The 15,048-nt window shown below is 38.3% G+C and overlaps 2 protein-coding genes across 3 annotated transcripts in view; one reads left to right on the plus strand and one right to left on the minus strand.

Annotated features, from left to right (window-relative positions):
* IPCEF1 (interaction protein for cytohesin exchange factors 1) overlaps positions 1–15,048 on the plus strand; it is a 183,075-nt gene that overhangs the window by 153,271 nt on the left and 14,756 nt on the right. For both annotated transcript variants that reach the window (XM_067701721.1, XM_067701722.1), the window contains one exon: positions 539–911. In XM_067701721.1, the coding sequence (XP_067557822.1) occupies positions 539–911 (373 nt within the window). The remainder of the gene's footprint in view (positions 1–538; positions 912–15,048) is intronic.
* Positions 1–15,048, minus strand: part of OPRM1 (opioid receptor mu 1) — a 160,323-nt gene that overhangs the window by 51,079 nt on the left and 94,196 nt on the right. The gene's annotated exons all lie outside the window — the stretch shown is intronic.

A 15,048-nucleotide genomic window follows, 5' to 3' on the forward strand; every position in this document is an offset into this window, starting at 1 on the left:
GTTATGAGCTTATAGTGGTCATGTGCTAAGGAACTGTGACAAATGTTTGAGGGTGTAAATGTATGTGTTGTACCCACATCACTGGTCTTCCACTCAGTTAATATTATTTTGCTTCCCGTCTGGCTCCAGCTTTTGCTTTCCCTCTCTTAATCACCTTTCTCAAGATTTTTTGCTCAATTGGTAAGAATTCAGTGAGAGATTGCAATCTACTTTTTGCTCAAAGCATCCTTCAGTGTTCCAATGAATTCCTCAAAGGAGTCTTTTAGTTACCTGGAGAGCATTGAAGAGTAGGGTAATTCATGACATGGAGATCTTTCAGATCCTAGAGTAGTGATTCAAAGTTATACAGATTGGTTTTGGAAAATGGGATCATAGTGTCTGTCATACCGGTATAAATACCATCTCTTTTTCTTTTGATTCTTTTATTATTGGCAACTTTTTGAAATGCTGGAATACCTTCCTTGAAAATGAAAAGTAGAGAATGCTGACTTAATCATGATTTATTTTATTCTCTTTTGCTTTTATTTGTGAAAAACAGGCTGCCCAGCGGGCATCTTCGTCTTCACCCAAATTGAATGAAACGTCGCGTTCTTTCTCTTCCATGGAAAACATAAAAAAGACGCCCAGCAGTTTGTCTTCTCTCATATCTAGAGAAAGACAGCCCTGGATGGACATGGTTGACAGCTCGTCTGCCGCTGAAGACGTGGGACAGTCTGTGACACGCGCTGTGCAGGCCTGCTCACCTGCACCCTTGGAGGCAAATGGTCGCAGGGCCCTGGAAACCAGCTTCGCCACATCAGAAAGTGGAGTTTTGAACTCTTTATCCAGTGATGACGCTTCTTCATTGAGTAGCAACCTAGATCATCTTTGTGTCCCAGACAAGCCGGCTGGATCAGAGATGACAGATAGAGGTAAACCAAGAAACGATTTACTCTTTTTCGAGGATGAATATTTGTATGTGGATGTGGAATGCTAACGTCGATTGTAAAAAGAATGTTTAAAGTCACGAATGATTTAATAATTAAACAGTCAAGTGGGGCTAAGTCCAGGGGCTACTTCTGTAGAGGAGAGATCGCATGTAGAAAACTCCAGCTTCAGGACCATTTATTACCCGCTGTAAGTGTCACCAACCACATGCTTGCAACTATGAGATGTGTTCAGAAAAGAATGATACTTTTTCACCAATCTGAGGTAAAACTTGAGTTTTTTGTTTTGTTTTGTTTTGGTTTTTATTGGTCCCGTGTGCTGTGCTCCGGAGCTTGTGGTGATTAGATCGACATTTTGTAGATGACATCACCACCATGTTTCCAAACATACGCAGAGCTACCACCTTCCCTGGGCTATAAGCACAGATGAGGTCTGGGTCCTCGCAGGTCAGCTCCTGAGGGGCCTTCCTACATGGTGAGCAGGAAGACAGACGGTCTACGTGCACTTTGTGGGGCAGCACGAGGACTTTAGAACCGAAGGAGAGCACAGCTTATGTGTTTGAAGAAAAGCATGTTAAGTCTTAGCAAATGAAAGTGTTTATTGGAGTATGGAAATGAAGAGTGTGGGCTTTCTTAATACTCCATGATTGTTGGTCCTTGTCTTTTATTCAGACTAACTTTTAAAAAATGATTAGTTTTCAGTCATGATGGGTCTTTCCTGATGGTCTGTGCCTTATTCATTCCAGTGTAAAACAAGTTTACCTGATAGCAGATACTTAAAAATGAGAGAATGACGAGTTTGATCTGTATTCTTTCAGTGCACCATTGAGGGGAAGCTGACTGGCTAAAGTCCCATGATCGCCAGTCGGGGTGGCCTGATGACGTAGGTGACAGCTGTCCCCTCTCCCCCAGCCTAATCAGGGAAAGTTTCTTTAAGTTCTCAGATTTTCATAGTTACCCTATTAATTTGATATTTGGTATCAGAGTAATTTAGGCCAAGAATTACAACTACAGACCTGTGTGTCCGTTGTCACTGCTCCCTGTGACCTTATGTGAAGATGCTTTACATAAGGCAACTCAACATAAGTTGAGTTACCTGCCTGGCCTCTGATGTCATTTTTGTTTGATACCCCTAATTTAGGCCAATTATCTACTTTACAATTAGAAAAAATGGAGTAAATGAAGTCATTGCCAAAATAACCTACTTTTAGAGGTGAATGAGGTAGGGGCAGGGGGATCAATATTGGACTGTACAGAATGGAAGGCAGTAGACTCAAGCTGGCCTCAGCTCTGTGAGGTGTTTTGATGTGAAGATATTGGGCTTAATTTGTACCTCTGTGGAAGTATGAAATTGATGCAAATTTTGAGGCCCGTGGTGCAAGTAAAAAGGAGATAATTTTGGGTTCAGCATAAGAAACTTCTTTGTAACATTGAGAACTGTTCAAAATTGAATAGGCTCAATTGCATGTTGCGTGTCGATTACAATTTTTTCTCTTATGAAGATATACTGAAGAGGGAATTTAAGTACTTTGAACTAGATGGACTCTAACTTGATACTTAGAAGATCCTTCCAGATATAGGCCTGGTGGAACTAAAGAAAATAATGAAGAGGACCATATCTATTATTTTCCTGCTAAAAACTCTGGCTTTAATTATTGGGCCATTAGTAGAACTAAAATGTTTGTTTCATGCATGCACAAATACACATACACTCACGTGCGCACACACACACAGCACCCCGGGGTGAGGATGGCTTCAAAAGCAAAACAGAGAATAAAATTGCATTTGCATTCGTTCTCAAGAGATAACACCGCGGATTGAGTTTTCCTTTAGGACGAGTAACCTGATAGTCATGGGAAGATGCACGCAATTCTTGTCCATGTCTAATGTCATTCTGGGCACGAGTGTGCTGCAGAGCCTGGCTGAGTACCAACAGCTCTGTTAATCTAAGAAGGAAGAAACCAGGTATTTTAAAATTTTGAGTTAGGTACAGAGTGACCAACAATATCTGTATGCTTCTTCAAACAGCTTGACATAAAGGTATTCCTTGGAGTAGAAGGAAGAGAAAATAAAACTATTTTCCCCCTCACTGATCTGTTGGCACTTGCCATATGTTACAAAATTTTTGCTGATGATTTTCTCCTGCTGCTGGGGATTTGGTTAAATTCCCAGCAGAGTTAAACTGCATAAAGTCATTGCTATGGAAACAGCAACCCAGTTTTCACTTGCGTTTGCGATGACGTGCTGTTGAGTAATCAGATTGAGTACTGTGCTTTTTTTTTTTTTTAACGTGTGTTTGTGTGTTGGAAAAGAAGGTAGTGTTTCATTTTTGTGTCTTCTAAAAATTATTATTATTTTAGCTGCCAATTAAAAAAAAAAGAAAAGTGCTGAATTTCCTGTGTTTGAAATATTGTTCAGCAATTTTTATAATAGGGATTGAAGTTCCGACATGGTCCATGACAGGAGTTAGGATTTTAGATTAAGTCCTAGTTTCAAGATGTGTTTGCTGGAGAAAGAGGCTTTTATCCTAGAAAAGATTCTTAAAGTTTAATAACTGAGCCCTGAAACAAGCAGACAATGTATTATAGCCTTCTTTTTATTTACACAATGAGAGAAATATTTTGCAGTTGGTATGCGATTAAAATTGTGGTTGCTACAATTTTATACCGAATTTAAACCTTTTTAGACATTTTTCCCCTGCAAAGTAAGCTATTTAAACAATGCAGGGTGTTAATTGCATTCTATTGCCTTTCTACATTGGGAGTGCCAGAGCTCTTGAGACTCTTCACTGAGTCTTTCCACAAAGTGTAATGGGGTAAGAGGTGATGGGGTTAAATGGAATACTCATCTCAGCTCAGTTTTACTCTATACCGTTTCTTTCTTTAATGAAAGGTTATTTGACCCATGACTCACGCCTGTGTGATGATGACTCACATTGTATTTCTCTACTTACATAATGCTGGCGATGTGGAGACAGTTTGACTTATACTTACTCCATGAATGGGGTGACCCTACCCTGGGTGCTATAACCACTAACAAGACTAATACCCAATTTATGCAAATAAATTGTTAAGTACAAGTACAGACAGGATGGACCTGGGAATCATGTTGAAAAAAATGCATTTTTAATGAAGATATATACATACTAGCGCATGCATGACATCTCAGAAAAGTGACATAAATGGGCCAGATTTTAGGATTTAACAATTACCAAAAATTTTACACAATTTTAGGGCAAACAGTACAGATGCGGCATTATTTTAGCTAGCTACCTCAGATGATGCTGTAGGAATTATGAGGTATGTCTCTTTAGGAAGCAAGATAATAATAAAAGAAAAAGTTGATTAATGAACTCCATTCAATTAAGCATTATTATTATTATTTTTGAGTACCTAACATGTACTCATGTACTTTGTGCTAATAGGAATACAAAAACAAGCAAGATACAATTTCTGGTCTAAAATATTTTAATGTGTAATGTTTAATGTGTAATGGGGAGAGTGGGAAGAATAAGACTCATTTAACAAAAGAAAGCAGAGTAAAATAAGTGCCACAGAGACATACAAAGTACTCGAGGGATTTGAAAGAGAGCAGGAACTCAAAATACGGAAGATCGTATCTAAGTGATCTAAGCTGATCTAAGATCTAAGTGGGAAGGTCTGCAGGTAGAGAGGTGAGCCATGGAAAAGAGGAATGGAAAATAAATTTGGGTGATGTTGAATACTGGGCTCGTTGTTAGTTTATTTCAGTAGATAATAGATGACGATTTCTAATCAGGGTCATCATATAATTAGAGGTGCACTTTAGAAAAATTACATGAGCTTAAGAATTTGGGGGTAGAAACATGTAAGGGGACAAAGGAAATTAGAAGAGTTAGGAAGCTTGTGTAATAGCTGGGGTGGCAGAGGGGATAAGAAGCAAAGGAGAGATTTACCTGAGAGGTTCTATAGCATGTCTATCAAGGTGAAGACCAATCTTGGTTTTTGTATCTCTGCTACTTAATTTAGTCCCTAGAAAATTTCCTAGTGATCCTATCTTTTGAACTATAATTTGCGAAGTGATTTGAAAATGGGAGTAAATATTTACTACTGGAAAAATCTTGAATCTATAATTCTTGACCTCGATGGCATTAATCTCAAGCATGGATGACTCACTACCTGCTTTCTCTGCTTCATGTCAAGTGGCCCAAGATCCCTGGATGATGTCATGAAATAATGCTGATGAGGTTACCTGCAAATTTATGCCATATAACTAGGTCAATTATAGTTCTCAGACCTTAATCTCATTTTTGGGGGAATATAGTTGATGAACAATATTATGTTAGTTCAGGCATTCTATATAGTGATTTAACATTTGTGTACATTAGCAATGATTACCATGATAAGTCTAGTGACCATCTGTCTCCGTACAAAGTTATTACAATATTATTGACCATATTCCTTATGCTATATGTTACTTCCCCATGATTTAATTGTTATATAACTGGGGTTTGTACCTCTTAATCCCCTTCATTTATTTATCTAACCCTCCCCCCCACCCTGCCCTCCTTTCAGGCAACCACCTATTTGTTCTCTGTATCTATGAGTCTGTTTTTGTTTTGTTTTGTTTTTATTTTTTAAATTTTTTTCTTTTTTAATAAATTTATTTATTTATTTTTGGCTGCATTGGGTTTTCGTTGCTGCACGCGGGCTTTCTCTAGTTGTGGCGAGCGGGGGCTACTTTTCGTTACGGTGTGCGTGCTTCTCATTGCGGTGGCTTCTCTTGTTGCGGAGCACGGGCTCTAGGTGTGCGGGCTTCAGTAGTTGTGGCACGCGGGCTTTGTTGCTCCACAGCATGTGGGATCTTCCCGGACCAGGGTTTGAACCCGTGTCCCCTGCATTGGCAGGTGGATTCTTAACCACTGCACCACCAGGGAAGTCCCTGTTTTGTTTTTTAGATTCCACATATAACTGAGATCAGTAGTTTTTTGGTGGCATCTTTAGGATTTTCTACCTATAGTATCATGTCATCCACAAACAGTGACAGTTTACTTCTTCCTTTCCAATTTGGATTCCTTTTTCTCGTCTGCTGTGGCTGGGATTTCAATACTATGTTGAATAAAAGTGGTAAGAGTGGACATCCTTGTCTTGTTCCTGATCTTAGAAGAAATGCTTTCAGCTTTTCACTGTTCAGTATGATGTTGACTAGTTTTCTCATGTATGACCTTTATTATGTTGAAGAATGTTCCCTCTGTAGCCACATTGTTGAGAGTTTTTATTATAAATGGACGTTGAATCTTGTCAAAAACTTTTCTGCATCTATTGAGATGATCATACGGTTTTTATTCTTCAGTTTGTTGATGTGGTGTATCACATTGCTATAGTTGCAGTTACTGAACCAGCCTTGTATCCCTGGGATAAATCCCACTTGGTCGTGATGTATGATCCTTCTAACGTATTGTTGAATTTGGTTTGCTAATATTTTGTTGAGGATTTTTACATCTGTGTTCATCAGTGATATTGGCCTGTGATTTTCTTCTTTTATAGTATCTTTGTCTGGTTTTAGTGTCAGGGTGATGCTAGGCTCATAGAATGAGTTCAGAAGTGTTCTGTCCTCTTCAATTTTTTTGGAATAGTTTCAGAAGAATAGGTGTTAACTCTTCTTTAAATGTTTGGTAGAATTCACCTGTGAAGTTGTGTGGTCCTGGACTTTTGTTTGTTGTGAGTTTTTAAATTACTGATTCAATTTCATTGTTGATGATCAGTCTCTTCATATTTTCTATTTCTTCCTGATTCAGTGTTGGGAGTTGGCATGTTCTAGGAATTTATTCATTTCTTCTAGGTTCATTTTATTGGTGTGTATTTGTTTGTCGTAGTAATCTCTTATGAGCCTTTGTATTCATGTAGTGTTGCTTGTAACCTGTCTTTCATTTCTGTTTTTGAGTCCTTTTTTTCTTGATGAATCTGGTTAACGGCTTAGCAGTTTTGTTTACTTTTCAAAGAATCAGATCTTAGTTTCACTGATCTTTTCTACTCCTTAGTCTCTTATTTATTTACGCTTTGATCTTTACTATTTCTTTCTACTAACTTTGGGGTTTGTTCTTTTTTTAGTTCCTTTAGGTACAGGGTTAGATTGTTTATTTGAGATTTTTGTTTGTTTGTTTCTCAAGGTAAGCTTATATTACTATAAACTTCCTTCTTAGAACTGCTTTTGTTATTCCCATAGACTTTGGATCAGTGTGTTTCCATTTTCATTTGTCTCCAGGTATTTTTACACAAAGCTGGGGAATATTCTTTGTGCCCCTGGTCTGAGAATGACGTCCCTGATCTGCAAGTCTTCTTGAACGCATACACCTGCAGTTTACACTTTACTTCTGTGAAGAATCTTGTGCAGTCCTTTGAGATGCTCCCAACCTAATGGTCTCAGATTCATTTGTTTGTCTCTTTGATTATACCCTCCTGACCCTTCCTGGCTGTTCCGGAGACTCCTGAATATATGTCACCCTGTGCATCAAGAGCAAGGAACTAGAATGATATGAGCACGTGTCTGAATTTTCAACTAGAAATGGAAACTATAAGATCAGTTTTTACAGGTAGATCCTTCTTGTCTAGACAACACCATAAGCCTTTGACATCTTTTCCTGCACTACCCTTTGGTTGTTAATTTTTAATTTCTCTCCCTACAATTTTATTTTTTCTTAATTAAAGCCAAGGCAAATAAGGTTCTATTTGCCTCAAACTACAAAACTATAGTAAGCAGCCAATTGACAAATATTTCAAAGTAGATTTTAATTTTTAGAGCAATTTTAGGTTCACAGCAAAATTGAGAGGCAGGTACAGAGACTTCCTGTCTACCCCTGCCCCTACGCATAATAGCCTTTTCCATTATCAATATTCCTCCCACTAAAGTAGTGTATTTTTTAAAACTGATGAACTTACACTGACACGTCATAATTACCCAAAGTCCATAGTTTAACTTAGGGTTCACTCTTAGTGTTCTACATTCTGTGGGTTTGGACAAATGTATAACAACGTGTATCCATTAATACTGTATCATACAGAGTATTTTCACTGTCCTACAAATTCTCTGTACCCCACCTTTTAATCCTTCCCTTCCCCAATGCCTAGCAACCACTGATCGTTTTACTATCTCCATAGTTTTGCCTTTTCCAGATGCAAATTCATGTCATATATGAACAAAGATAGTTTTATTTATTCCTTCCCAATCTGTATACTTTTATCTCCTTTTCTTGTGTTATTGTGTTGGCTAGGACTTCCAGTACAATGTTGAAGAGGAGTAGTGGGAGGGGACATCCTTGCCTTGTTACTGATCTTAGTGGGAAAGCTTCTAGTTTCTCACCATTAAGTATGAAGTTAGCTGTAGGTTTTTTGTAGATATTCTGTATTGAGTTGAGGAATTTTCTTTCTTTTTTTAAAAATTAATTAATTACTTTTATTTATTTTTGGCTACGATGGGTCTTCGTTGCTGTGCACGGGCTTTCTCTAGTTGCAGCGAGCAGGGGCTACTCTTCGTTGTGGTGCCGGGCTTCTCATTACGGTGGCTTCTCTTGTTGCAGACCACAGGCGCCTACGGGCTTCAGTAGCTGTGGCTCGAAGGCTCTAGAGCTCAGACTCAGTAGTTGTGGCACACGGGCTTAGTTGCTCTGCAGCATGTGGGATCTTCCTGGACCAGGCCTTGAACCCATGTCTCCTGCATTGGCAGGCAGATTCTTAACCACTGTGCCACCAGGGAAGCCGCCAGGAATTTTCTTTTTATTCCTTGATTACGGAGAAGTTTTTTTTTTTTTAATCACAAATGAGTATTGGGTTTTGTTAAATGCTTTTTCTGTGTCTATTGATATTATCATGTGTTTTTTTTCCTTCTTCCTCTTAAGCCTATTGATGTGATCAACTACATTAATTTATTTTCAAATGTTGAGCCAGCCTTGCATATCTGGGATAATTCCCACTCGGTCATGGTGTAAAATTTTTTTATTCTTCAATTTGCTAATATTTTGCTGAGGAATTTTGCATCTATGTTCATGAGGTATATTGATTTTCAGCAATGAAATGTATTTGTCTGGATTTGATGATTAGGGTAATGCTGGCCTCATAGAATGAGTCAGGAAGTATTCCCTCTGCTTCTGTCTTCTGAAGGAGATTGTAGAGAATTGGTATAATTTTTTCTTTAAATGTTTGGTAGAATTCATCAGTGAACCCATATGGGACTGGTGCTTTGTTTTAGAAGGTTATTAATTATTGATTCAATTAGAAGGTTTTTCAATTATTGATTGAATATAGGCCTATTCAAATCATTTATTTCTTGTGTGAGTTTTGTTTCTTTTAAAGAATTGGTCTGTTTCAGCTAGGTTATTAAATTTTGGGGCACAGAGTAGCTCATAGCATTTTTTTACTATCCTTTTAATGTCCCATGGATTCTGTAGTGATAACCCTCTTTTTCATTTCTGCTGTTAGTAATTTGTGTCCTTTCCCTTTTTCTCTAACCAAAAACAAATCTTAATTTTTACTTTTACTCTATCTAGACACTTGACATTTAGTAAGAATAGTTTACTTACTGAGTTTTTAAAGACTCCAAATCCAGAATTAGTTTGCTGTGTTTATTATGTATGGATATATGAAGGAGGTGATGTATGGATATATGAAGGAGGTGAGAATGAGATTAAGAATGGAAATTTTGACCAAACAGTGAATGTTTAACAAATATGTTTTGAGGAGGTATTATATTTCTGGCTCAATTGTTGGCATTTGGAGATGCTTTTTGAAGATAACAAAGGCAATAGCCCTCTTGCATAGAACTTACAGTCTGGTGCATATGTCTGTTTTGGCAGGGTTTGGAGACAATTAGGTAAGTAGAAGAACAGGATAATTTCTGGTAGTGAGTAAGTTCTATAAGGGAAATTAGGTAAGGGTATATAATAATGGAGGTAGGAAGAAGGACCTTTATTTAAATGACTGGTTGGGGAGGATCTCCATGAGGAGGCAATGTTTGATCTGGGACCTGAATTTCACAAGGAAACCTACACATATAAACAATAGCTGGCAACATGCCCTAGACAGAGAGAAAGTAGAGTATAAATGCTATAGGACTGGCACAAATTTTGCGGTTCAGGAAACAGAAATAAATTCAGCATGGCTGGAGCAGAGTGGGTAGGGGCAGCATAGGAAGATACTGGAGAATTCAGTAGCAGCTGGCTATGTGGCAACTAGTGGGTCCTTTAAGGTATTTGGATTTTGTTCTAAGTGCAATGAGATACTTTTGGAGGAACTGAAGCTGAGGAATGTTTTGGTGTGGTTTACATTTTAAAAAGATCACTTCACTGTATGAAAAATGGGTATTAGGAATGTAGCTGTCGAAATAGACCAACAATGAAATGATGGTAGCAATGGGGTGGGGAGCAGAAAAAATACACATATTTGGGATATATTATAAACATACAATGTACGAATGTAAGATTCATAAAGGATTGTTGCCTGGTTTAGTCTGTCCCTAGTCTTTCAGCTGCACTGCCCGAGTACACAGTGGACATTCAAAGATATGTGATGGTTGAACTTAATAAGGGGATCAAACGTGTGAGGGAAAGAGAGGAATCAAGGATGAGTCCTAAGTTTTCCAGGACATTCAGTCCTCTGCGGAATGAAATATAATCTCAACTGTATAGGATTTTTATCACTTCCTGGGAAAAGGTTTATTAGTAGGGATTTAATGGCCATGTGGAAATATGTAACTCTAAACGTGTACGCTGAGGATTTCCCATAAGGCAGAAACAAGGATGTCTTGCAAGTAATTACAGATCACACTAGATTATAACCATAGACGTAAGGACAAGAGAGCACCATCTTGGAAAGGTAAGGGCATTTATCTGCTCCAAACCTTCATTTTCTGCTTGTGAAATTGTATTGGGGTGACTTCTTCTTCCTCTTGCCTCACTGCTCTTGGCATGAAGTGCTCCTCATGTCTTTCCCTTCCTTCTGAATCTTCCGTGTTTTGTCTTTTGCTAATGTCAACAAGAAAGATCTTCTTAAATATATATCATCCCTTTATTGAGTCTAAATCATTAGATTATTGACCTAAGTTTGGAGAACGTTTTCTAGACTGACCCCTCCAGACATTCTGAGCCAGTCTAACAGAAGTAAAGGGTCACTAACATTTACCTCAAATTCCTACCAACTCAACAATATTGAGATACTGATGCTTTAGAGCAGGGATTCTGGAACCCTCCCTTGAGCAAGCCAGATTTTTTAAAAAAACTATGATATGGCACAGAGAAAATAGATGCTGCTTTCTGGACAAGTCTCAACTTTCTAGCTGTAATTTCAGTCCTTTTCTCTTCCGGTGAGCTGAGGCTGTTTCTGCATGACTAATTGCTGGGAAGCAGTCTAGCCTTGCTACTCAGAGTATGTCCATGGACCAGCACTTCAGACATCACCTAGGAGCTCCTTAAAAATTTAGCATCTCAGTGCCCACCATCCCAGACTGAATGAATCAGAAACTGTATTTTACCAAGATCCCTAGGTGGTTGTTTGCTTATTAAAGTTGGAGAAGACTGCTCCGGAAGTGCCTGGGCCTGCACAGTGTGGAAGCAAACTTTTATTCCTCATTCCACACTGCTTTACATTTTGGAAAGATCACTTACTGTTTTCCAAGAATCTCCACATTTTTTCTCATCTATAAAATAAAAATAGTTTTCATCTTCCTTGGCAAAGAACTCGTGAGGCGTGATGCCTTATGTGGAGAAGGAAATTAAAGTCCTGTTATTTTATGTAAGAGACTAAAATATGCACTTGAGAGGAAGGATAACAGTTGCGTTGAAAACACTTGATTGTCAGACAAAAGTCTTTCATTTTGCCACAGAAGACAAGGGAGATAGAAATAATTAACTTGGCTTCTGTTTCCAGAGGGAGAGAGACCAGTGGTCTTTTCTGCCAATCTTTTTTTTTTTTTTTTTTGCTCTTTTTATAATCTGGTAAGATAAGGGAACAATGTAGTGTTTCCTAATATGATATTAGAATTTAGAAAAATATTTATATAAAAAAGGTGAAATGGAGATTTTTAAAATATTACTCTATTGAGAAGCCTTTGAAAGGTACAGGGATAGCCCTGTAGGATTAGCCAGCCAGCGCTAGTCTTCCATACAACCGTTAGGAAGGACTCGGTTCACCTCGGCTTTGGGGTCAGGTGCAAGCTGTGTTTTCCTGTGTGCTTGTGCCCTTTGGGTCTTTTTTTTTGTCCTATGATCCTATTTATCATCTGCTTCCATTATTACTGGATGTTCATTTTATTGTCCTGTGAAGACCTAGGCACCAGCCATTAGTAACAGTAAAACAGTATAAAATCCCCATTTAGGTCATGGATGAGGTTAGATCACAGGTCTTTCCCATGAGTATCTAGCAATATGTTGTATATCTCTCAGATTATGATACAAAAAAGGCAAATAGGGACAGGAATATGTGTGTGGAAGGGCGATAATCTCTGATATTTTTAACTTAAAGGTAATATATATTGATATAAATATATTAAATAATAATAAAATTATCCAAAGAGGCGGTCCTCTTTATTTTTCATTTAGGGAATGTCCTTTATGCCATGTTATTTCAAGATTCTAAAGTTTATTTTCATCTTTACTGATTTAATATTGTTGAATTAGATGTAAGATCTTAATATAATCATTTTACTCTGACATAATTACAAATTAACGTGTTAGTCGAAAGTATTTTTATTTTCTATCACAATCTTTAGCAGCACAACTGAGCAGCTTGGTGAACACAGAAAGTAAAGAAGTCATTCTGTTTATGTTCTTTGTTGTATACTTGTTCGGTTTGTTTCTTGAGGTTTGTTAAATATATATTACTTTAAAAATACTGTGGTATTAAAAGCTATGTATTCAGGCTTTATTTGAGGTAGAGTCCCCACCTGCCTATCTGTAAAAAAATGATGTGTACAATTACTGTGTTCTTGTGGGACTGAAAACTCCCAGAGTCGCCAATGCTAATGTTCCGCTTTAAGAGTCAGATGTCTTTTCATTTAGATTTCTTAAGACTTTCTGATGTCTCCAACTTAACTCCAGGACTGTTGCCATGCTTAGTATTTCTCCTATGCAAGTGTCATCAGTTATCATGATAATCTTATAAAAGTCTACTTTTTAATAGCGCTATTGACGTATGCTTCACGTACCATAAAATTCACACATAAAAACATACAGTTCAGTGGTTTTTAGTATATTCATAGAGTTGTGCAACTAGATCCACAATCTAATTTGAGGACATCTTAGCACCACACACAGGAAAAACCCCATACATATTAGCAGTCACTCCCCATTCCTACTTGTCCCTTCCTCAGCCCCAGGCAGCCACTAATCTACTTTCTGTCTCCATGGATTTGTTTATTCTGGACATTTCATTATAAATGGACGATACAGTATGTGTCTTTTGTGACTGGCTTTTTTTACTTCAAAGAATTTTTCAAGGTTCAGCCATGTTTTAGTATGTGTCAGTACTTCATTTCTTTTAATGACTAAAACTCCATTGCATGCGTGTACCACAATCTGTTACCCCACTCATCAGTTGATGAGCATTTAGGCTGTTCGCACCTTTTGTCCATATCATTCATGACATTCATGCACAAGTTTTGTGTTAACATGTTTTTAATTTTCTTGAGTATATAACTAGAAATGGAATTGGTGGGTCATATGGTAACTTAAAATGCTACATTTAGCATTTTGAGGAATTACCAAACGGTTTCCTAAAGTGGTGGGTCCATTTTATATTCCCACCAGCAACTTTAAGGGTTCCAATTTCTCCACATCCTTGGCCACACTTCTTATTGTGCCTTTTTGATTTTAGGCATCCTGGTGAGTGTGAAATAGTATCTCATTGTGGTTTGTTTTTTTTTTTTTTTTGCGGTATGCGGGCCTCTCACTGTTGTGGCCTCTCCCGTTGTGGAGCACAGGCTCTGGACGCGTAGTCTCAGTGGCCGTGGCTTACCGGCCCAGCCGCTCCGCGGCATGTGGGATCTTCCCAGACCGGGGCACGAACCCATGTCCCCTGCATCGGCAGGCGGACTCGCAACCACTGCGCCACCAGGGAAGCCCTCATTGTGGTTTTGACTTGCATTTCTCTAATGACTGATGATACTGAGCATCTTTTCATGTGCTTATTGACAAAAACCTACTTTTGATGTCTGCACAGCCTGAGCCAAAAACTCTAATTGTGTTGAAATGTAGTTTTGAATATTTTCTCCTTTTTTAATAATATTGTAGTGAACAAAGAAGTTTACTGACCAATACTTTAATTTAGTTGCAAAGTTAGCCCAACATCTTTGCTCTTCATTTTATGAAAGAGTATTGGGCACACCTGTGGGCTTTCTGGTAGTAGAAGGGGGAAAACTATTGCCTAAAGACACTTAATCTTATAAGAGTAAATGTAAAGTAAGTGAGTGCGCTTAATTTTGATGCTTCTAGACTACTGTTGTGTGCTTTTCTCTTTGGTGAGACCTTTTCTGCAGTTCTTCTAAGGCCATACTTCCTATATGACCCTCTATCAAGCTTGTTCTCAGGACGGGAGCTAAAATGCATAGACACTAGAGAGTACATGGTAGAAAACAATCTTATTGTCTATCTTTCCCAACATTATTTTCAGACTGAAGTGAATAAAGGACTGAAGTTCTTAGTAAGAAATTAAAGCACCATCAAGAGATGGTTTTCTTTGAGTAACTTTCTGTATCATTTGAGACTCTTTCAGCTGCACATGCTTGAAAACGACACTCAGAATATCTTAACAAAGGCAATGTACTGGCTCCCATAAGCTAAGAGGGCAGTAATGGTATCACTGGAATCCATGTGTCAGTTGGATCCTATGGATTGGCTCCATTCTCATGATTCTTGGCATGATTTCTGGAATCTTCCAGGTTACATCATCGCACCACTCCATTTAGGAAAATAGAGAAATTGATTCCCTGATACCTCAAACCAAAGTCTCAGAATTGAGTCTCTTTGGCCCCAGTGGGCCTGATCTGAGACACGTGCTCATCCCTGGGTGAATGACTGTGGCTAGCATGATGGAACTGCCACTGGCTTAGCCTAGCACCTCCGGGGACCCCCCGGATCCTGGGTGGAGTCACTTTACTG

The sequence above is a fragment of the Pseudorca crassidens genome, chromosome 13 (genome assembly GCF_039906515.1).
Source record: "Pseudorca crassidens isolate mPseCra1 chromosome 13, mPseCra1.hap1, whole genome shotgun sequence".
NCBI lineage: Eukaryota > Metazoa > Chordata > Mammalia > Artiodactyla > Delphinidae > Pseudorca > Pseudorca crassidens.